The sequence below is a fragment of the Lissotriton helveticus genome, chromosome 12 (assembly GCF_964261635.1).
Source record: "Lissotriton helveticus chromosome 12, aLisHel1.1, whole genome shotgun sequence".
NCBI classification, from domain to species: domain Eukaryota; kingdom Metazoa; phylum Chordata; class Amphibia; order Caudata; family Salamandridae; genus Lissotriton; species Lissotriton helveticus.
In genome coordinates this window covers 808,694,127-808,717,703 of record NC_136073.1, presented here as the reverse complement: position 1 = coordinate 808,717,703, position 23,577 = coordinate 808,694,127, and the positions used below count along the sequence as shown (strand labels likewise).

Below are 23,577 nucleotides of genomic sequence, written 5' to 3'. Positions count from 1 at the left end.
TGACCTGGGTGTGGTTTAAGCAATGTGGCTGGGTTGTACTCTTGATCAACCAGTTGTTGCAGTAAAGAAAGTTGTGGACGCCGGTGCGTGGACATGACTGAAAGACATTTGGTGAATACTCTGGGGGCAATGGTGAACCCCCAAAATGCAGGACTCTGAACTGATAATTCTGACAACTTCCCATGAACCAGTAGAACTGGCGGTGAGTGGGTTAAATAAGGATGTAAATGTAGGTGTCCTCGGGTCTAGGGTGGCCCTGAAACCAAACTGCTGCAGCAGTGGGATGACATCCTGGTGTGTGACTATGTGAAAGAGTTCTATCAGGAAGTACTTGATGAGGGACCTCAGGTCAAGTACAGGTCTGAAGGACCCATCCTTCTTGGGAATGAGGAAGTAGTGGGAGTATACCTCCTTGCCGGTGTAACAGTACAGCTACCGTTAAAAGGAGAGCGTCTACACTATCTTGAAAGAGGAATTGGTGTTAAGGGGAGAGGATGTGCTTGTGGGGTAGGATGTTTGGGGGAGTGGCAGTAAGCTCCAAACAATAACCCTTGTGAATAATATAGAGGCCGCACTGGTCTGAGGTGATTCCCACCCACCGTGGGAAAGAAACCTTGGGGTTATCAACTGACTGGTGTGATGTGGTCAGGGGGAAGGGCCAGCAAGTCATTGCTTGGCTGATGTGGCTCCTTTGATTTTAGGCACAGAAGGAGGCAGTGGAGGGAAAGGATGAGGCAAAGGTGGGGGGCTTGAAGGCTTGTCATGTTTCCTCTTCATCATAGTCACCAGCTCTGTTTGAAGGTCAAGGGCTTTCTCGAAGGTGAGTTTCCGCTTTAGAGGAACTGAACCATAGGCGGCCAATGAGCAAAGATCCAATCAGTTTCAGGGTGCATATGGATCTGCTATAGTCAGGCATCAAGTTTCTCCTGCAGCCACTCAAAAACGGGCTGTTCCTGCTCCTCAGAGCAGACGGAAGATGATGCCCTGGTTGCTGAATTTTCCAGTACCGAAGTGTTTCTGGGTGCTGCTGGCACAGAAGTCTTCATATATCAGAAGAGGGATTGGAAGGACTATTGGATGGCAGCGCCGAGGGTGCTGTCAGCGCCAGGAGCAGGGCTTCAGGATTTGCTTCAGGATTTGCTTCAGGGCTGGGAGCTGGCTTGGTGCCAGGTCTGAAGCATGGAGTCAGTGTCGACCAAGGCCTCGAGGCAATGGTAGACCGAAAGCCCAGTGTCAGGCTTTGGGGACTCAATGCTTAACCTTCTTCAGGGCAGTGCTCGTCCTTGGTTTGGTGCCAGGTTTTAGAGAGAAGGAGGGAGGTTGTACTCATGCCAGTCGTCTTCCATTGGTGACTATGGCAGGTGGCGGTTCATCGACTTCTGCGTTAGAGCAAGCCTCAGGTGAGAAAACCTGTGCCTTTGTGGCAGATGTCCCATGCTTGGAATCGACTTCGATGTCCTCTCCACTGAACAGAGCTGGGGTGCCATTGCCGTTTTGTTTCACTAGGGAGACAGATGCCAGTCACCAGTCTTGATGGTAACAGAGTCTTTTTGCTGCGAAAAGTGAGGCAAGCCTCACAGGAGGACTCTTTGAGCTGCAGGTATAGGCAAAGGTTACATACCTTGTCTTGGTCTGTCCAAGGGTACTTAGCACAACACTCTGGGCAGTTTACGAATGGAGGTCTTACCATTACACATAGGGCATTCTCATGCGTTAAACCGGAGAGGAGCGCAACAAACCAAAACGAGAAGGAGAATGCAACATTTGCACAATACGGACGGGGTAAAGGACATGAACGGGCCGGGAGATCACACCCGAGGGATCAACCTGGAGCTAGAACAAACATGTCCTACCTCAACCACAGAAAAAACAATCTAACAATGGAGTCGATGCCCATGCGCATTATCACTAATAGGTTATGTGGATTTGTATAGCGCTTATCACCCGTGGGGTATAGCGGTGGGTATAGTCGAGTCACTATACACAGTGACTTGAAGACTTCTTCGAAGAAAAACTAGTTGCACACATATGAGCCCAACACTAGATGGCAGAAGTATGCCCAGCATGTATGTCTATAGCTACACATGCCACGAACATATGTGTGTATGTCAGCCCTCCATTACCCTCTGGAACTAGGTCTACTTGCCGGCAACTTTAGGGAGTTTATTTGTAGTGCTTAAACACTACTAACATATAGTTTTTAAATTGGATGATCTGGTGTGCATAGCTAAGCAGAGCTCAAGAAGTCCATGCTCCTGGCCAGACCTACTTACTTTCTATTGTCCTATGGGGTGGCCACCATGCCCGCTGGAATGGCTTCACAACCGGGGGAAGTGGTGAGAGACTGCAGTGACATTCAGATCCTCTCATTGGGTCACTGTTTAAGCCTAGCCGCCTGATGTGCTCTCCCTTCTGGCATTGATTGGTGGCGACCTGCTGTGAGTACATTTGTACACCGGCTCTGGCCATGCTGTTGCTCTTGACTTTGGAGTTGAATGTGTATGGAAGCACTGGTTCCTGTGGAGATGCCAAGAAGGTAGGGGAAGGTGAGAACAGATCTCCGAGTTCAGGACCATTCCATTTTGGTTTCTAAAGGAATGAGTGGGAAGCTGAAGTAGCCGGCAGAGCTCCAGTCATGATCAATGAAGGGTGGATGAGTCCCGCTGTAGCCCCACATTATCAGGTGCAGTTCTAGCTGGCTGAATTGGGGCTTGGCGCTGACACTGGCATTCATCCAGAAATTACAACCACATTTTTATTACACATTGCTGTGCCCAGTATGTTATGCCACCTGAGCAGATGAAGGCTGTGACCTACTCAAAGAGATTGCAACTTTTGCGGATCCGTAGAAGTAGGAGGACTTTTTCTGCTTCACATTGCAGCACCAGTATGAATCAGAGAAGAATGGTGGTGGAATTGCCTGAAGAAGGTGAGTGCATGCCTGTTTATCAGGCTAGGCTGCAGTTTATCAGTCGGATGCACGAAGCCTTACCCGAAAGAAGCACAAAAACTGAAGCAGCAGGGGAGGTGGTGCTTCAGAATCTGGTTGATTGCTGACGGGGTGGAGACTGTGCAGCAAGGTCTGGAAAATGGTGCATAAATGAAATGCTTTGGAAATGTACATGTCTAATTTCCTAATACAGCTGGACAGTCCATCGGCCTTCAAAGCAAAAGCTGTGAAAAGGTCTGTGACATTGTAGAAAAAGTTCCTGGTCAATGTAAGGGGGGTCATAGGCGCCTCTACAAATGCTGGTCGCTGACAGGTTACTGCTGAATTGCTGGTTTGTGAGATAGAAAAGATGCTGCAAGATCTTTCAGAATTTCAACCAAAGCCTGGGCAAGGTTTAGTCAGTAGTGACTCTCTTACAAGGCTGTCTCTCATATACATACACCTGCTGTGGTAAAAGATCAAGTAGGAGCATTTGACCCTTACTGGTTGGTAATATCACGGCAGGCTCAGCCACCAATGCAGGTGAAAGGAAGAAAAGGCGATACAATTGAGAGCTTTGGATTTCTTTAACGAGGTAAAGTGCTTCCTGGTTAACAGATTATTCTTTCTTTAGCTGTAGGAATTTATTTCAGCTGCTCCGGTTCACTAGAACAGACTGGGTGTCTAACACGAAGATGTCAAGTCCCCAAGTTAAGAGTTCGAAAACACAGCGTCTTCACATCCTCTATTTGACGTCAAACTTACTGGCAGGGGCGTAGCTTGGTCAGTAAAATGGGGGGCTTCAGATTTCCCAACAATCATATATTGTCATAACAAGTTTTACGACAAGCAGGAGGGGGGCTTAAGGGGCAGTGGAAAGGGAGAGGAATGCGGATGCCTATGGGTCTTTAGTGAGAGGAACTACAATGTTTACTAAAATAAACACTTTCGAAAACTTTCAAAAGAGAGAGCGAGAGAGATTGGGTGCGTTTTTGCCTGTGTGTATGTAAATATTCCTAGTGAAATCCGACAAACACCTCATCATACCCGACTGAAAGCACCAGTACCCAACTATTTACCGGAAAATGCATTTCTTAGGAGGTGTGACATCCCAAACCCCCCCCCCCCCCCCTCCCCCCCCTTCCTCCCCGAAGCTAGGCCCCTGCTTAGTGGCTGTGCACACGCTGCTCATGGGGCCCTCTGCTGCAAGCACGAGGGCTGGCCTCACCCACGCATGCCTTGGCGTCTGTACAACTGTGAAAGAAGGGGCATCAGAGTCCACACACTAGTAGTTTGCGAGTCCCGGGGAAGGGGGTGGGCGGGGAGAGAGAGAGACTCTCCTCTCAACAACGCCAGTTGAAAACCCGAAATGCAATGTTTTCTTTACAACTACTCCTAATTTGTGCTTATTTTGAAAAGCGTATTTATCCCTAGCAGGTTCCAGGAAAGAGCTAAATCTGCTGGGAATTTACTTTCACTTCAATGACCTCACCGGCTAAAACAAAAGGCTGATTCAAGTGCCCTGGCAGCCTGCCTGGGGAGTGTGGAACTTTTTCTATCCTCATTAGGCGGATCCTGCTAAAGTCATCTACAGGGTGTAGAGCAGAATCAAACGCGGAACGCTGCTCTCTGTGTAGATAAACCGCGGCCTATGAAGCCCACGGAGAGTAATTAAAGCGGTCTACCATATTTGTTGGTGTGGAAGTAAGAGTGTATCTGAAATCTGCCAGAGGTCGCTGCCAGGGGAGGAGGCGAAGGAAACACAGAATTCACAGCACAGGAGCCCAGTCAGGTATTAAGTGTAAACATTTTTCAATCTCCTAGAAAACACGGCCTATAGCGTCTTTTTCTGCGAAACCCCAGAACCCCCCCCCCCCCCAAACTCATAAACGAAATGAGTGCCTATGCAGCCCTCTAGGAAACGGAAACCTCGGCTTTTACCAGAAGAATCTTACAACCTGATGTGAATATCTGCATCTCGAATGCTCCCTCGATGGCAATACGTTTATCGATATTAAAAATGCGGAAAATCTGAGTATTTTGGAATTCCTAAACACATTTTAAAGCACAAGTGTGTGTTTGTTTTCAACTCTGATGGAGAAAATTTGTGGGACAATTTGAGTCAAAGTCAAAGTCAAAAAGTACTTTATTCGGCTAAAAAGTATAACCATAAAAGCAACAGCAGTCATATTTCATTTACAGTTCACAGTATTTACATCAATGTAGGAGGATATTAAAACAATACATAGTATTTACACTGTTACAGTTCGTTCAAGCGAAGCGACTTCCTAAATTTAAAAACCAGTTTAAAATACTCAATTAATGAAGCCACAGTAAAAACATTGTCCATTTTTTGCAGTTCTAGATATGCTAGGCGACATCTGTTCACATTCATTTCCTTTAAAATGGGGACGATCAATTTTCTACGAGGCAGCGTATAGAATTTACAAAAAAATAGAACATGTATATTTGATTGCATAGATATTTCATCACAGGGACATAAAGGGAGTTCTTTGGACCATGAATTCATTACAGGGAAGGTAAATAATCTAAAAACAATGTTAGCTCTAAAACGTGTCAAAAGTAATCTCTCAAAATTGCGCATATATAAACTTAAATATGGCTGTAATTTGTCACTTATTAAAATTAATTGATGAGAAGTGACAGTATTTTTATTCGATTCATCAAGCTGTCTTCTATTTCTGAGGAATTCCATACATAGTATCTTCAGATCTTTTCTAGAAATATTTACCATGGAAGGCGGATCATTGTAATAAAGTGAACGGTCTATTTCATTAAGAAACGTTTTGATGTAATTTAGCCATTCAACAACATTTGCTCTCCCCAATTTTAAGACATCCTGTATTATAGCTCGATTTAATACACATTCGTTCACTGTCCATACTCTATGCCATAGTAAGACGGGTTGTACTCTAATTGTGTCCGTAATATAGGGCATCCCCAACTCATCGTGGCATATAGAGTTCGCTGTACTCTCTGGAAGTGATAGGATGTTCTTTAAAAATTTATTTTCGGCTATCTGAAGTGACTTTATATTGGTATAACCCCAGAGGCCAGATCCATACAGTGCCACAGATACACACGTCGCATTGTACACAGTTAAAATTTCCCTGATTGGTTTCATTCCCAATTTACGTGTAAAACTTTTTAATGCCATGATTGTTTTAGAGAACAAGAGCGTTCGTACCTTCACCGCACTTGACCATGTACCAGTTTCGTGAAACAAAATTCCAAGATATGGGAAGGTAGATGTTCTTTCTAAGGGGGCATTATTTATGTACATTGTTTTCATTTGTTTTTTGGTGCGCATGCCACAGTTCATTGAAAAAGTCTTACTACAGTTTATTTTTAAATTAAGATCAAGCATAAACTGGTTAAAGGATGTTAACATTTTTTGTAAGGCAATGGGGGTGCGTGCCATCAAAACAGCATCATCTGCGTACAAGAGTGTAGGAATAAATCTCTTTCCGATCTTAGGCATGTCCACACACTCTTGCAGCAGGCACTTTTCCAGACCATTTATATAGATAAGAAATAGGAAGGGCGCCAGTACGCACCCCTGGCGCACTCCACGACCTATTCCGAAAGATCTGGTACATTCCCCCTTATTGCCAAAACGTACAACAGCTGATGCTCCTGCATATAGGTCCCTTAAGAATTGGATTATCGGCTTTTCCACGCCCAATTGTGACATCACGTCCCATAATTTACTATGGGACACACAATCGAAAGCTGATGTAAGATCAACAAATGCACAATATAGGCGCTCCCTTTTTATCACAGTATGTTTCTGCTGAATCAGGAACAAATTTAATCCCTGCTCTATTGTTCCTATGCCTTTTTGAAATCCAAATTGTAAATCACTAATTACCCCCGCCTCCTCCGCCCAGTTTTGCAGTTTAACTAAAATCACTCTGCCGAGGATCTTTATTGACGAATCCAGAAGGGAAATTGGCCTATAGCAGGCACAATCTTGTCTGTTTCCCTTCTTGTAAATGGGTACAATTATTGAAGTGAACCAGGAAGGGTTCAATCCCCTTACGAGAGCTGCATTAAAAAGTTGTACAAGTATCGGGCCCCATAGTTCGATATTTGACTTGTACAAATCAGCCGGGATTCCATCTGGGCCCGCCGCTTTTCCGCCCTTGGTCGCTCCCAGGCTTTCAACAATCTCTGGTAGTGTAACTTTGAGTTCACTTTCCTCCTCAACTGATTCGCCTTCTATGTTTACCCCAGTATTTCCTAACTCATCTAGTGACGTATACAAGGTGGAAAAATGCGTGACCCAGCTATCCTCATTGATCGCAATTTCCAACCGTGCTTTGGTATTTTCATATGGTAGGGGGGCGTTTACCACCCTCCAGAAGGCGGATGCATCCCTTGTTTGTGAGGCTGTGCAAAGTTCTTCCCATACACCTTTTTTAATTGCATCTCTTCTGTTTTTTAGGGCCATATTATAATCCTTCCTTAGGGTTCTTATCTCTACAGCATCACGCGGATCCTTATGTAATGCATGTTTAAGATCTGTTAGAGCCTTAGTACAGGTTCTATCAAACCATCTTGTACCCTTCGTTAAACCATTTTTTGATACTAAAAGTAGGTTCTCTTTGATAGTGGAAGCAATAATATTAAAATTAACTAATATACTTTCACTATCGGACTCCTCATCTAGACAGATCTCAAAATTTTCGGGGCAGCTAATTAACAATTTTTTAAGAAAGTCTTCAGGTACCACCTTACTCCACTTGAGGGTGTACCCATTCTGTCTACCTAATATAATGTCTGGGACAACCTGTATTTGCTCATTATAGGAGGCCAAGAAAAGGTTCTCAATCTCAATTTTTTGCGGTAGGTGGTCACTGAGTGGTGCATCCATTATTTTATAACTAACCAGTTTACGACCATAGCCATTAGACCAGAGGCTAAAGTCTATCGTAGTGGATGCTCCCCTCCCAATAAAAGTTGGTTGAAAGGGTATTGACTGCTCAGTTAATTCATTAACAAATCCCAGATCATGATCAAATAATAATTCGTTCAACAGATCCCCGGTCTCTGTGTGTTTAAAATGTGGTAAATTGACATCCTGCTCCAACATTATACCACAAATTCCTTTAGAACCTTTTGTACATAATGGACAGTTAAAATCACCCCCCCACAACATTATTACCTCCTTTCCATTGCTGTCAGACTCACACTGTAGGTCAATCGCTAACATTTTCAAAATGTCACGTGAAATATTAACTGGAATATTATTATAAAAGTTTATAATTACAAAACGCAATCCAGTTTTAGTGTCTATTGCTAATTTATGGTAAAACTCACACTTACAATAAAAGCGTACCCTCTCATATACTAAGCTATTCGACAGGTACGTTATCAGGCCACCCTTTGGTCTCCCATGTCTAGCCCCAATCGCTGGTGTACAAAACGTTCTATAACCATTCAAATGTATCTGGTCAGTGGCCCATGTTTCCTGGAGGGCCATAATGTCTATATCTTTTATCACGCCCTCCCAGTCCGGATTGGTGATTTTTGTTTTAAGTCCTGCCACATTCCAGAACATTAAGGAACATGTATCTTTTTTCCGGTGCGTACTTTCAACACTTCTGGTATCCATTTCTTTGGAATTTTCGACCTCATTTACCAAGATATTGGCCACATTTAATACATCATTTGCAGGTATTGAGTTCTTTCCAGATTCCTGCCTTGGGGTCACAGTAAGTGGAAGAGTCAGCCCGGGGCTATCCAATGGGTTACTTTGGGTGGGTAAAAACACAGGGGATTTTACTACCTGAATATCTGACTGTCAATCTACAGCCTCCAAGTTGCTGAATCGATTGAAACAAGGAATAGGGAACGGAGCTTGTTGGAAGTCCCTCCATTCATTATGTCGGTATTGGTCTGAATAGTTTATTCCCCCTCTCCTTCGTTTAACTATGGACCAACCATCATTTACCTCTTCCCCCCAAGCATTGTGAACTGAGTCATTCCGTGTTTTGTTTCCCCATCCTCCCTGTGCAGAGTTAGAGCCCCTCATCCAGCTCCATCTATTATCCATATGCTGCACAGGCATGTAAAAGAAAGAGAGCGGCCTTGCCACAATTTTTGCCCCATTTTGACCCTTAGACCTTTCACAAATATATTCCACTGATCTCGGGTTGTCAAAGGTTATCACCACACAGTCCCCTTGTAGTCTTTTTGTACTTTTCCCCACCCAAGGAGCACGCTCCACCATCTTTAAGTTACTATGCAAGTTAGGTGGGAGGGGGTGGTTTGAATTCAACCAGTGAAACACTTTATTTTTAAGTGCCCAGAATGATTCTTTCATTTGGGTTGCTAGTTCAGGGACACCCGTTAAAATGACTACATATGGGCAGGCATCTGGTGGTAAATCAATCACTCTACGTTTCTCCTGTCTGTCTTGGATGGGTTTTTCGACTGAACTAGTTGGAATAGCTGGTTTACTTTTATTTACCTCTACAGCTGGAGTAGGTTTAATAGAGTTTTTACTAATCATTGGAATACACGGTTTTAGTGCAGGTGCTTTTAAAGTAGGATTAGTTGCTTCTGCTATAGTTATTGTAGTTATTGGTAAATTAGTTTGAGGAAGGGTTGGCTGTATGGGATTTTTAGTTATAGTCGCGCACATGGCTGTTATATCCATGTGCATTGCTTTTAATTGTAATTCCATGGCCTGGAGCTTAATTTCCAAAGGGCACAACAGGGCTTTAATTAAGTTTTTTAATGTTATTATAAAGGGATCTTCCCTTTCTTTATTAAGATCTTCCCTGTCTAAATTAGCAACAGTGCCATTTGAAGACGAACTGTTATTAAATATATCCGCCAATGTGTCATCTAGGGTAGAGTCCATGATGGTCATAGGCATTATTAGTGGACCGACTACTCCTTCCCCAGAGGCCTCTCCAGAAATTCCACTTAATCGTTCTGTACTTTGTACCGGTCCTGTTCTATGTACAGATGGCACAGTTGTCTTATTTTGATTAGGAATTTGTTGAATATGCCTTTTTTTTTGGATGGCTCCCTCCCTTGCCCCTTGTAAATCAACAATCGTCTTTTCTGCCTGGGTATCTATTTGTGGGGAAATCAAAATATTACCAGAAGGTGGCAAATTCTGAGAATCAATTTGAACAGAGTCCCCAAGCTCGGGTTGAGTAATCATATTATTATGGACCTCAACATGAATCAGCTCAGAAGTAGTCTGGGCCGCGGCACGTCCTGGAGTACGAGCCTGCGCAATGTGGCCCATAGAGGACCTCTTTGCAAACGCCAGATCCTGGGACACCCTCCTCTCCATTAGGACTATTCCCTGATCTATCAGCGTATTTGTACGGACAATAAAATCGTCAAGTGTGCCAATCAACTTGGCCCCGCCCGCCGCTGCCTTACTTCTAGTTTCACTAGGCATGATTGTAACAGACCAGAAACAATAATCAGGCACTTACTTAACCGTCAAAATAAATTAGTACTGAAAGTCAAGGTGCCTACCAATCTGTAAATCCACATGGGGGGCAGCAAATAGGCCAAATTTTCGGGCCCAGCCCGGCCTCCTCCGGCCTCGGACGGCCGCAGACGGCCCCGCCCTTGTCCCGGGCTTCTCCCGGCGCTGCCCGCGCGCGTCCCGCGGGGCGGGAGGCGCTCTGGTGCTTTGTAGCGCCTCCGGTCGCAGGTGGTGGCGTCGGAAGTGCGACGCGGGTCCCGGGGCACCTGGGGGTTGTAGTTCACGTGGCCGTTTCCCTCACGGCGCGAAAATGGAGCCGCTGGACGCACCCGTCCCACAGCAGCAAGGAGAGAGTACTGTCCGCAAAAGCCGTTGCCCTCACGGCTGGATTCAGGTACTGGAGCTCAGGTATGTCCCCCACACGGAGCTCCTGCCGCTCCGGCGCTTTGTAGCGCCTCCGGTCGCAGGTGGTGGCGTCGGAAGTGCGACGCGGGTCCCGGGGCACCTGGGGGTTGTAGTTCACGTGGCCGTTTCCCTCACGGCGCGAAAATGGAGCCGCTGGACGCACCCGTCCCACAGCAGCAAGGAGAGAGTACTGTCCGCAAAAGCCGTTGCCCTCACGGCTGGATTCAGGTACTGGAGCTCAGGTATGTCCCCCACACGGAGCTCCTGCCGCTCCGGCGCTTTGTAGCGCCTCCGGTCGCAGGTGGTGGCGTCGGAAGTGCGACGCGGGTCCCGGGGCACCTGGGGGTTGTAGTTCACGTGGCCGTTTCCCTCACGGCGCGAAAATGGAGCCGCTGGACGCACCCGTCCCACAGCAGCAAGGAGAGAGTACTGTCCGCAAAAGCCGTTGCCCTCACGGCTGGATTCAGGTACTGGAGCTCAGGTATGTCCCCCACACGGAGCTCCTGCCGCTCCGGCGCTTTGTAGCGCCTCCGGTCGCAGGTGGTGGCGTCGGAAGTGCGACGCGGGTCCCGGGGCACCTGGGGGTTGTAGTTCACGTGGCCGTTTCCCTCACGGCGCGAAAATGGAGCCGCTGGACGCACCCGTCCCACAGCAGCAAGGAGAGAGTACTGTCCGCAAAAGCCGTTGCCCTCACGGCTGGATTCAGGTACTGGAGCTCAGGTATGTCCCCCACACGGAGCTCCTGCCGCTCCGGCGCTTTGTAGCGCCTCCGGTCGCAGGTGGTGGCGTCGGAAGTGCGACGCGGGTCCCGGGGCACCTGGGGGTTGTAGTTCACGTGGCCGTTTCCCTCACGGCGCGAAAATGGAGCCGCTGGACGCACCCGTCCCACAGCAGCAAGGAGAGAGTACTGTCCGCAAAAGCCGTTGCCCTCACGGCTGGATTCAGGTACTGGAGCTCAGGTATGTCCCCCACACGGAGCTCCTGCCGCTCCGGCGCTTTGTAGCGCCTCCGGTCGCAGGTGGTGGCGTCGGAAGTGCGACGCGGGTCCCGGGGCACCTGGGGGTTGTAGTTCACGTGGCCGTTTCCCTCACGGCGCGAAAATGGAGCCGCTGGACGCACCCGTCCCACAGCAGCAAGGAGAGAGTACTGTCCGCAAAAGCCGTTGCCCTCACGGCTGGATTCAGGTACTGGAGCTCAGGTATGTCCCCCACACGGAGCTCCTGCCGCTCCGGCGCTTTGTAGCGCCTCCGGTCGCAGGTGGTGGCGTCGGAAGTGCGACGCGGGTCCCGGGGCACCTGGGGGTTGTAGTTCACGTGGCCGTTTCCCTCACGGCGCGAAAATGGAGCCGCTGGACGCACCCGTCCCACAGCAGCAAGGAGAGAGTACTGTCCGCAAAAGCCGTTGCCCTCACGGCTGGATTCAGGTACTGGAGCTCAGGTATGTCCCCCACACGGAGCTCCTGCCGCTCCGGCGCTTTGTAGCGCCTCCGGTCGCAGGTGGTGGCGTCGGAAGTGCGACGCGGGTCCCGGGGCACCTGGGGGTTGTAGTTCACGTGGCCGTTTCCCTCACGGCGCGAAAATGGAGCCGCTGGACGCACCCGTCCCACAGCAGCAAGGAGAGAGTACTGTCCGCAAAAGCCGTTGCCCTCACGGCTGGATTCAGGTACTGGAGCTCAGGTATGTCCCCCACACGGAGCTCCTGCCGCTCCGGCGCTTTGTAGCGCCTCCGGTCGCAGGTGGTGGCGTCGGAAGTGCGACGCGGGTCCCGGGGCACCTGGGGGTTGTAGTTCACGTGGCCGTTTCCCTCACGGCGCGAAAATGGAGCCGCTGGACGCACCCGTCCCACAGCAGCAAGGAGAGAGTACTGTCCGCAAAAGCCGTTGCCCTCACGGCTGGATTCAGGTACTGGAGCTCAGGTATGTCCCCCACACGGAGCTCCTGCCGCTCCGGCGCTTTGTAGCGCCTCCGGTCGCAGGTGGTGGCGTCGGAAGTGCGACGCGGGTCCCGGGGCACCTGGGGGTTGTAGTTCACGTGGCCGTTTCCCTCACGGCGCGAAAATGGAGCCGCTGGACGCACCCGTCCCACAGCAGCAAGGAGAGAGTACTGTCCGCAAAAGCCGTTGCCCTCACGGCTGGATTCAGGTACTGGAGCTCAGGTATGTCCCCCACACGGAGCTCCTGCCGCTCCGGCGCTTTGTAGCGCCTCCGGTCGCAGGTGGTGGCGTCGGAAGTGCGACGCGGGTCCCGGGGCACCTGGGGGTTGTAGTTCACGTGGCCGTTTCCCTCACGGCGCGAAAATGGAGCCGCTGGACGCACCCGTCCCACAGCAGCAAGGAGAGAGTACTGTCCGCAAAAGCCGTTGCCCTCACGGCTGGATTCAGGTACTGGAGCTCAGGTATGTCCCCCACACGGAGCTCCTGCCGCTCCGGCGCTTTGTAGCGCCTCCGGTCGCAGGTGGTGGCGTCGGAAGTGCGACGCGGGTCCCGGGGCACCTGGGGGTTGTAGTTCACGTGGCCGTTTCCCTCACGGCGCGAAAATGGAGCCGCTGGACGCACCCGTCCCACAGCAGCAAGGAGAGAGTACTGTCCGCAAAAGCCGTTGCCCTCACGGCTGGATTCAGGTACTGGAGCTCAGGTATGTCCCCCACACGGAGCTCCTGCCGCTCCGGCGCTTTGTAGCGCCTCCGGTCGCAGGTGGTGGCGTCGGAAGTGCGACGCGGGTCCCGGGGCACCTGGGGGTTGTAGTTCACGTGGCCGTTTCCCTCACGGCGCGAAAATGGAGCCGCTGGACGCACCCGTCCCACAGCAGCAAGGAGAGAGTACTGTCCGCAAAAGCCGTTGCCCTCACGGCTGGATTCAGGTACTGGAGCTCAGGTATGTCCCCCACACGGAGCTCCTGCCGCTCCGGCGCTTTGTAGCGCCTCCGGTCGCAGGTGGTGGCGTCGGAAGTGCGACGCGGGTCCCGGGGCACCTGGGGGTTGTAGTTCACGTGGCCGTTTCCCTCACGGCGCGAAAATGGAGCCGCTGGACGCACCCGTCCCACAGCAGCAAGGAGAGAGTACTGTCCGCAAAAGCCGTTGCCCTCACGGCTGGATTCAGGTACTGGAGCTCAGGTATGTCCCCCACACGGAGCTCCTGCCGCTCCGGCGCTTTGTAGCGCCTCCGGTCGCAGGTGGTGGCGTCGGAAGTGCGACGCGGGTCCCGGGGCACCTGGGGGTTGTAGTTCACGTGGCCGTTTCCCTCACGGCGCGAAAATGGAGCCGCTGGACGCACCCGTCCCACAGCAGCAAGGAGAGAGTACTGTCCGCAAAAGCCGTTGCCCTCACGGCTGGATTCAGGTACTGGAGCTCAGGTATGTCCCCCACCCAATTTGAGTCACTCTAAGACAACACCTAAAAAATCTATTTGTAATAAGATGTGTGTTCCGAGTCCTACTTCTAGAAGTCAGAATTGTATACAACGTAGGAATCTAGAATGGTTTTGTGCTGCAAAAATTCCCACCAGAGAATTTAAAACTTCATTCTTGCTTACTGTATGGAGGTCAGTAATGTGTACCAAAGATAGGTTTAGATATTTTTCTTTGGCCAAGCAGCGCAGTGGCACCCGCCCAGTCAAGGTATCAAAGATCTTGGAAGGGATAAAACTCAACTGGACCTGGCAAAGAGCCTATTGCTCTTTAGTCCATCAGCTAGATGTTGAAATACACTTAGAGTTTGGAAAAAAAGAAGTATTTCACAAGAAAATCTCCCTTGTATTAAATATGACAAAGAGGATGAGCATCTTATAGAATACAATTTAGCAAGTCAAAATGTCTTTATTTAACAGCGAGTTATTTAAAAAATATATTGAAGAGTACACACGGTGTGTATGGAGTGTCACACTTCCTCCGGCAGGCCTGGTCCCACTGTATGTCTGCTGCCTTCAAACACTTCTTACCTAATATCATACCTACTCTATACAAGCAGGAGATAAAAGTCCATAGCTTCAAATAAAAATGGCAGTGTCTAAAGAAACTGGGGTCATATCCACCAATACTATAGTAAATCATGAGGTAGATGTCAAAATAGCCTATTTGAAACTATCTTTAAAGGGAATAACCCATAAGTTAAATTTGAGAAGGAAAGAACATGCTCACCTCGCTTCAATGAATTTATCAAATCAAAGAGAAATAGGGCAAACATAGAGGCTGAGTAAAGATGTCAGAAGAAGTTCCTTACACTTACATAATTTGGGGAAAATATAATGAAAACGTTTTAGTTTCAATACTACGGGTTTGATATTATTTCAACAATCTGAGTAGACATTTTTAGGTCACTATTTTTGAGCAGAACAAATCAAAAATGGTCCCAAGGACTTTCGCATTTAGCCCAGTTTCGGCAGATAAGCAGTCCGAGTTACAGAAAGATAAAACGATTTGAACAAAATCTACCAATGTAGACTCATGTGGAACTGGGCTTATAGCTCATGTCGCTCAATTATGCATCTGACCACTTAACTTCTTGGCCACGTGTACTGCATCAATAAACAAAAAAAGTCCCAACATAAACTCAAGCAACTTGTGGTAGGGGTAATTTACTTCAACATTGTCTCTTCCTATTAAAAGTATTATCTTTTTCCATTTTGTCTCACTTCACTGAACAACGAGCTACATTTTGTTTTGTCCTTTGTCTTAGCTGGATGAAATAAGCGATCATCTTGCGAATCTCTGCTAGAAGCCAAAAGGTGAATTCTGCTCACCACCGTAGACTGCAGTGTCTCTCATGCTACGACTGTTCTGGTTAGTGAGAAGTACTTGAAGACTCATGTTTGGAATCATAACTTAAAAAAATGATAATTAAGAGGTAAAATATGCTAAGTGGCAATATTGGCGCACACAGCAGATGGTGCATGTTGAGTGGGTGTGAATGTTGCTTCTCGCAAGATTTTCTGGCGCTGTGAAGCATTTGAAACCAGTTCCAAAATATAATGGCAAAAAATGAAATAAAACAGGCGCTCCATAAATTGTACCCAAAGATGTTTGAGACAGAAGACCGATGCACTCATACTCACCAACATGAATAGGGGCAGGAAACAAGCCATACTCGTGCTCTCCGGGGGTGTACTCCAGTTTCTCCTTTTTTAACTGCATCAGGCGGCTCTTTGGGCTGAGGGAAAAAGAAAGTCCCGGTGAGAACAGGATTAATGCACGCTGCCTGCAGCATAAACAAATCAACATTTACACAATTCAAATAGTGCTTGGCATGTAGGCATGCAAGTGCCTGTCAGGAGGACTGGAGAGCAAGTGTCACTGAGAAGAGGACACTAGAAGAAAGACGGTGTGGGAGCAAACATTGAAACGCTCCCCTCTAGGGGACCTCTAAATTATAGGCCTCACTATCACTACTTCTAATGGTCGTGTACTGGCGTAAGAAAAAAACGCTCATTAAGACAAGACGGGGGAACTTACCCCTCAACTTCTGGTAAGTCAATGCAGACCCGTAGCAGGACAGACCCCTGCAACAGAGGCCGCACTATTTTGAGTGCGATCTGACCCCATTTTTGTGGTCAGTGACATCTACTTCGACTTCCACTCCCCAACTGCATTTGGGTGCATCAAGGAGCAGTTGTTACATGAGTGTGTGATGCCCAGAGCATAGACACTGCAGACAGACGCTGTGTGGATCTGAGATTTTCATCTGCTTTAGGGATTAAAGAGTGGGGTTTTTGTGGTGAACGCTTCCCTAGCACACTATCTTTTTTCTACAAAAAAAACAGCATGTTGGCGTCAGTGAAACCAGACAAAGTTGGGAGCGCAGCTCCAGATTCTCTTCAAAAAGTGGTGGAAAAGAAGAACTGATGCCATCACGCAGTGGCAGGGCCCATGTGTAGGTTTGAGCCATCACATCCTAATGAAAAGCAAGTTCGCCTCAGACTCCAATTGCACTAAACACTGAAATGCAAGATCAACTGCTGTGAAAAAATTCCAGATCCAGTCTAGTGCCTGGAGATTCAAAAAGTGAGGAATCTGCAGAATGAAGTATCCATCAGAAAAAGCAAGATACCATCACCCTTTGCACCCGGTGGTATAAACAATGAATTTAAAGGGGCTTTCGACAACGTATAAAGCAAGGCAGATGAGAGTCTCAGAATACCTACATTCGCTAGACCGACAATATATACCCACCATAAACCTCAGATCCAGCTGAGAGAACATGATCTGCCCAAAGATGTACAAAATGAAGAATCGCAGTGAGGGGCCAACACTCTGGTACAATTTTCACCCAATAATAGTTGCCCCACTCAGCAGGCACACATTCACGACTGTTTGAAAAACATCCTATTTAGAAAGGTTTATCCTTAGACCGCCTTTTGACAAAACACTCGAGCCTTTGGGGATTTGGCTCAATGAAATCCACTTGACATATTCATATGCAAATTACTTCCACAGAGGATATAAGGACTCAGGATTTGGTTTGTGAAATTGCCTGCTTTGAGATTTATTTAAGAAGAGAAAGGTATGCAAATGTCACGATTCAAAAACAAAGTTTGACTTCTACACCATCTTCTTCCTATGGCATGTGCAGTTGTCATTGGGGCTGTTTTTAGAAAGAAGGACAACAGTGATAACAATGCATAGTAGAAGCTGTAACATAGCAGGTGTGCAGACCACTTTCAGCATTAAGATGTTGATTGCCTTGGCCAGCCATTTCTTTCAACACCCTCTTAACACCCCACTAGAATCAATTATTACATGGGGCATCTTCAAGCCACAGGTGTACACACAGCAATAGCGTTTAAAATGCAAGACGACTAAAATAAAATAAAATAAAAAATAAATTGTATATAGATTTTGCTACGACATTGTAAGTCCTGAGAAACAAGAAAAACATTAATTTAGACTGCTGCCAATGACGCTAATGGCAAAAGTATAATGAACTTGGTCCAGTTAATGCACACAAACTAGAGTGAACCTAGGATTCTCAAATTTTTCAATTGACATTAAGGACCATGTTTCTGGTCCAGTGTTTTATTTAACAAATCAATGCATTCTGCTAGTTGCTTTGTTGGCTTCATTTGAACCAATGAGCTCTACTAAGCCTAAAGAAAATCACCTGGGAAAAAGAAAGTAAAGGACTGGATGGATGGCGTTTGTTTTACATAGGGTGATCTGGCAGTCATAAATATAGCATTTGTCGCTGGTAGAAAGATGCAGGTAATGAACACCGAAGTCACATATGTATTGTCATAACACGCCAAGAATGGAATGGGCATGCCGATTGCACTCTATTGTTACACACAGCTCTTCTTCGCAAAGAGGGCAACGAGTGGAAGGGAAGGAGGCTCAGCTGAAGTCTTCCATCAACCACTACGGGTATTTGCCCAAGAAAATATCATGCATTTAGTGGGTGTAAACACTCTACTGCTTTCTCCACCCTCAGTATGATTTCTCTGCACAGGGGCTGAATACCCAGCACCACAGCAGCATAAATGCACCTGTCCCTTTGTTCTGTCTTTCCAGCCCACTTCCTTACCCTCTTAAACAAGTCCTTGTGTGTCTAACTTTATGTGTGTTTTGTAAACTCTATGCACGTCTGTATCATTTGTACGTGTGCACATGATGCCTATGTGCTACTTTGAATACACAAGTAACTATAGAGCTATTGGTCTGTGTGCATGAATGGATGAACTTCTGGTGGCTTGTATGTATGCAAGTGTGGTGGTGTGTTTTTAAGTGCTCGTTGTACGTCTATTAATATGGGTACCCGTATATCTGTAATTCTGTGTGCATAAGTGACTTCATGTCCGGTGATCTGCATGCCTGTTAAGTTATCTGCATGAATAAGGAGAGACTGGAAATACATTGGTCAATGTATGCATAGACTTGTGCAAGTGTGGTGCTGTCTGTGTATGTACGTTTTATTTTTGTTAACGTGTTGTGCGTCTGTGTTTAAGTGTTACATCAGAGATAAATTTACTGTCAGTGTCAATGCCTGTCTTCAGGGGTGTAGGACTGAACACCCTCAAGGTAATCCGTCCCAATTATTCAACAGCTGCCAAGCCACCGAGGTCTGACTTGCTAAAGAGTCAAGAACGTGCTCCTGTATAGCTATCCACTTGAACTATGTTAGAGGTGGGCATGCCAACAAATTAGCAGGGAGAGCAGAGATGAGCAAACATGATAACGTGTCTTCAAAACTCAAGAAACATGCGTCTCTTAAACAATAACAAGCAGAGGCGTTTCACCTTAATACATCAAATTGCATCTTTGCATTGAGAAGTATTTATTAAAATAGAGTTTTTAAGCATAAACTGAGCAACTTCCCTGCTCCCTCCCAAAACTCCACGATAATGCTCTTAGCTAAATAAGAGCAAATTAGTTGTGGTGCACCCTTTATGTAGTATAAATTCAAATTATAGATTAAGAAGCATTTTAGGCTATTAAATCAAAAGAGAGGCTTTTTGTACATTGCACATCATGAACTCATGCATTTGAAGGTACTCTTATATGTGATTACGAACAAAAAGGAAGCATGGCGAAAAAAGTATTAGCACAAGATCACATAATTTGGTCAAGTAGGGAAGCCAGGACTGATTCCAGATTTTTCAGTTTCAAAGTGTGCAATTTAGCCACTAGATGGGTCTCTGCTTTTCACATCAAAGTGTTTAATTGTTGGCGTCCAAGATTAGCACATGAGTGACAAACAGATTCCACAAATTTTGTCAGCTTTGCATAGTGCGAACCTTGCCCAATGGCATAAGAGCACTTGCCAACAGAGACACACTATTGAGGCGTTTTTTGTGGCAGAGGGAGGTGTGACGGCCTGGATTCAAATTGTGTTCCTCGTGGTGCCTGGTTGGCAGCAGTAGCCACATCACCTACACTTGAAAGCTTGGATCATTTTCGGTTCGATAATTCTTGAGAACCTCGAGCTTAGCCATAGGAGGCATTTGGGTCGAACTTTTGACTGGCTCGACCTCTAAATTGTGTACAGTGTACCACCACAACTGCAGGTACACAGGGCTTCACTCATCTGAGTTGGTATCAAAGTTAACTTAATACCATCTGGTTGATTAACAAATCAAAGCTTTAAATGGTGGCGAGTGACTTTTGAAAGTTGGAGTGGGTAATAGCTGCCAGAAGTTCACCCCCATTCTTTTCATAATGTGCCTTACTCACTCGATCTCACATTTACTCTCTTCCCCCTCACTCCTTCGAACTCCCATTCTCTCACTCGACCTCACTCACTGTTACTCACACACAAACATACTCATAATCCATGGTTCTCACTCACAAACACACTCACCCTTTCACACTCACTGATTCTGGGACCTGGTGCGTTTGCACCCGCTACACCACTGATAGCCACACCCGACTCACTTCCGTGCCCTCCCAAGAACTCCAATCACTCACTCCTTCTAACGCAGTGACAGTCCTTCATACTCACACTTCATCATACATACTCAAACTCAGATTCCTCTTCGAGTTTCTTGAAAGGGCTGGAAGCCGAGCACTCTAAGAAGCTTGGAAAGTGCTTAGAACACTGCCCCTGCTGCACTGTGTGGCTTCTCAGTGGCGTCAAGGATGCACCGACGTGAAGCTGGACAGACATATTTGAGCAGATATACTGTACTGCCTGAGGCAAGTGCAGTATGTCTGCTAAATAAAATGGGATTGTGCGTTTGAGGGGACCGTAGTTAAACTACCCCCCTTAAACATGTGCAAACTAGACATGCACCTACAGTGGTGTATTTTAACAGCATTACTGGATCTTATGTGAGCCCTCTAAACTAACCTCCTCCTCCTGTCATCAGTAGTCTGGATACCGGGCTGACCTGTGCACTGTCAGTGTTCATGAAAACACGAAGGTCTTGTTTTTTTCATAAACACTATTGAATTAAATGATGCACAGTGTCAGGACTCGCAGAGGCAAGGTGCAGAACATGGGGGCTCACAGGAGACGGTGCTCTGGAGCCCCTGATAAGGAGCCGCACCTGCTTGAAAAACATATTAAATACCAAATGGCCATAGAGTAGGTCTGGTTTGGTGTTGGGTGCTAATCAATCACTTAGCTGAGGATACCAATGTCTGACTATTGTTGTTAGGGGCAAACCAGTGTGGCAGTTGGTATACTCACAGCAGTGTACATCCATCAGAAGTACTGATGATCTTCACACACATAATTGGAATTAGTCATTTATTAAGAAAGCAAGCAAAGCCATTCCGTCTGGTGGCTTTTATGTCCCGTTTAAAGCCAGGTGAACATACAACATCGGTATGTAGACTCCATTGTAAAGACCAGTGAAAGTCCTTTCACTGTATAAGATAAACAATTTCTAACTACATATGACCTTTTGTTGTGGCTTTTATATTCTTTAAGACAAAGTAATTGCTTTCACGAAAAGTCTCTGTTGTGAAGAAGATCCAGGCAACTGAACAGCACAGGGTCAGGTCTGCAACAAAACACGCACAGCTTCATGGCTGCCTTGAGAAAGAATGCACCGGGTTCATGAAACTAGATTCAGCTGCACGCCCCCTCGTCCTGGGAAGTGTTTATCAGCCACTCTCAAACTGAGACGAATCTAAATATTCACATTTACAATGTGGTGGGTCAATGAGGTATGAGGCAAACTCCCGAAGACAGGCTGTTAAATAAAAATAACTGAGAGCAGCGCAGATTGAGGTTCATGCACGAGGGGCAGCTGGAGCAGGTATTTCGAGTGCAGGGGGACTTCCGCCGGAAGTCTGTTCTGACACTAGCTCCCGCGCGGCGCAGGAGGGCTGACTCTGAGCCGTGTTTAATGGAGAGGCTAAGCCCCGCTAATGAAAGGCCAGGGCGTGAATGAAGGCAGCGAGGGGAAGCCGCGGCTGCCGGGAGCTCATGTTCCAGTGCATCAACAGAAGGGAGCCAGTTCAAAGGGCAGCCGGAATGGCGCTATACATCATCAAAGCGTGCGGCCGTGTCAGCGGCGGCGTGCCCACACACAGGGAGGACGCGGACGAGGGAGGAGGGCAGGGCTCCGTGTCAAGGATGCTTGAGACTGGCCTCCTCCGCGCCGAGAGACCGTGCAGTCGGCGCGCGGAGGGACCTCGGGGCTTTCCTTTCTGACATCCACGCAGAGTAAAAAACTCGTCGGCAAACGCAGAATACACTGGTCGAAATTAGACCAGGACAGTGAAACTATTTATTTAGGTGATAAGCGGGGTCTAGTGACAGCAGTAGGTTCTTTTTCTCTCAGTGAACAGCGACTGGCGAATGATGTGCGATTCTGCAGTCGCTTTAGGAGTGATAGTGCATTCAGGTACAAGGTGGGTCACTGAGGAGTGGAGGCAGCAGAAACATTTGTTAAAAAGCAGCCTTGAGCCAAATAGTGATAGAATTCAAACTTGTTTGGGAGAAAACTAGACATTGTACACGAGAATTGAGGTTTTGAGCGAGGGATGCATGCCAAGAGCTGTGTCAATTCTCTTAAAATGACTCTGTCATCCTGAAGCTCGAAGCATGCGCGACCACCTGCCTGACTGCACGACAGACTGCGGGGCCATCTGGCACCACAGTGACTCTTAAGCGGTCCACCCTTCACGCCTTCACTTTCAATCTCATGCGTGGGCCCAGTAACCACAGCTTGTTAAGAGCAGAACTCCCGTCCTCACACACACCTACACTACCCGCACAGGACACACAGCTCACACGTGTTCATAACAGCACTCCCACGAAGGGATTCGGAGCATTGTCAGGCAAAGGAAGCTGTATACAAGCCACGACAAAGCGAAAACAAGGCAGGCTTACAGCTCCTACAGCAGCATTTCTGTAGGGTGAACTTGAAGCAAATCATCTCTCCTTGCCTTTCCGCGTTAAACAGGTCTCGATTTGGAGAGAAAATCCAGCGAATCAATTGTTTCAGTGTGTACACAGCACGTCGACACAGTCAATTACATTGGTATGCTAGAAAATGGAGCAGTCCAGGGCACAGAGGCGAAAACTGTGCTCCACAGGTCTCTTGTGGTCCAATGAGAGACCAAACAAATCAGTGCAGCACAATGGCTGTACAAAATCATTTCAATATCAGACTGTGCAATTTGGGTGATTTGATAAGTCACCTAAACTTTGCATATCTTCCACTGATTTGAAAAGCCACATACGTTCCCATGATTTTCCCTGCTTTGACAATTCACATAACTTTGCATGATTTCCACTGCTCTGATGAGCCACACAACTTTGCCTGATTTCCAACGCATTGCTAAGTCACATAAATGCATGATTTCCACTGCTCTGATGAGCCTTCACCAACATAGGGAGAGCCAAACTAGAACCTGTATGTATAGTGTTGTTGAAAGTAAACGGTCTACTTGCTACAATTAAAAAGGTTGCCCTACTCAAGAAGGGTTTGGCAAATTCTACCTGACCTTCAACAGCTGCAGGAAACTCAGTTAATGCGACTACTTGATCCAAACATTGACAAGACTAGACAAACACACATACCCCTGTGGGTACAAGGTATTAGCTAAATTCCGAACACCCATGGCATTGACTGATGTGAGGCGTGACCAGTACCAGACCTGGTGGGAAAATACCTGTTTTCCTGGAGTCCACAATACATTTTCGAGGCTGGATAAATTCCTTATGCCTGATGTAGACTTAAATGAACGGGCACACATTCTCGCACATGGCCTCTCTGACAACGTACCTATGGAATTTGTATGAGCAATCAATGCAATAGTTACTGGGTGGTGGAAGCTGGGGTGGGGACGGGATTGTATTCAGTTGTTTCCCAGATTAAGTTCTGG

The 23,577-nt window shown here is 47.2% G+C and overlaps 1 protein-coding gene across 2 annotated transcripts in view; it reads right to left on the bottom strand.

Annotated features, from left to right (window-relative positions):
* ASH1L (ASH1 like histone lysine methyltransferase) overlaps positions 1–23,577 on the bottom strand; it is a 709,056-nt gene that overhangs the window by 337,426 nt on the left and 348,053 nt on the right. For both annotated transcript variants that reach the window (XM_078670708.1, XM_078670709.1), the window contains exon 7: positions 15,861–15,955. In XM_078670708.1, coding sequence (XP_078526834.1) covers positions 15,861–15,955 — 95 coding nt within the window. The remainder of the gene's footprint in view (positions 1–15,860; positions 15,956–23,577) is intronic.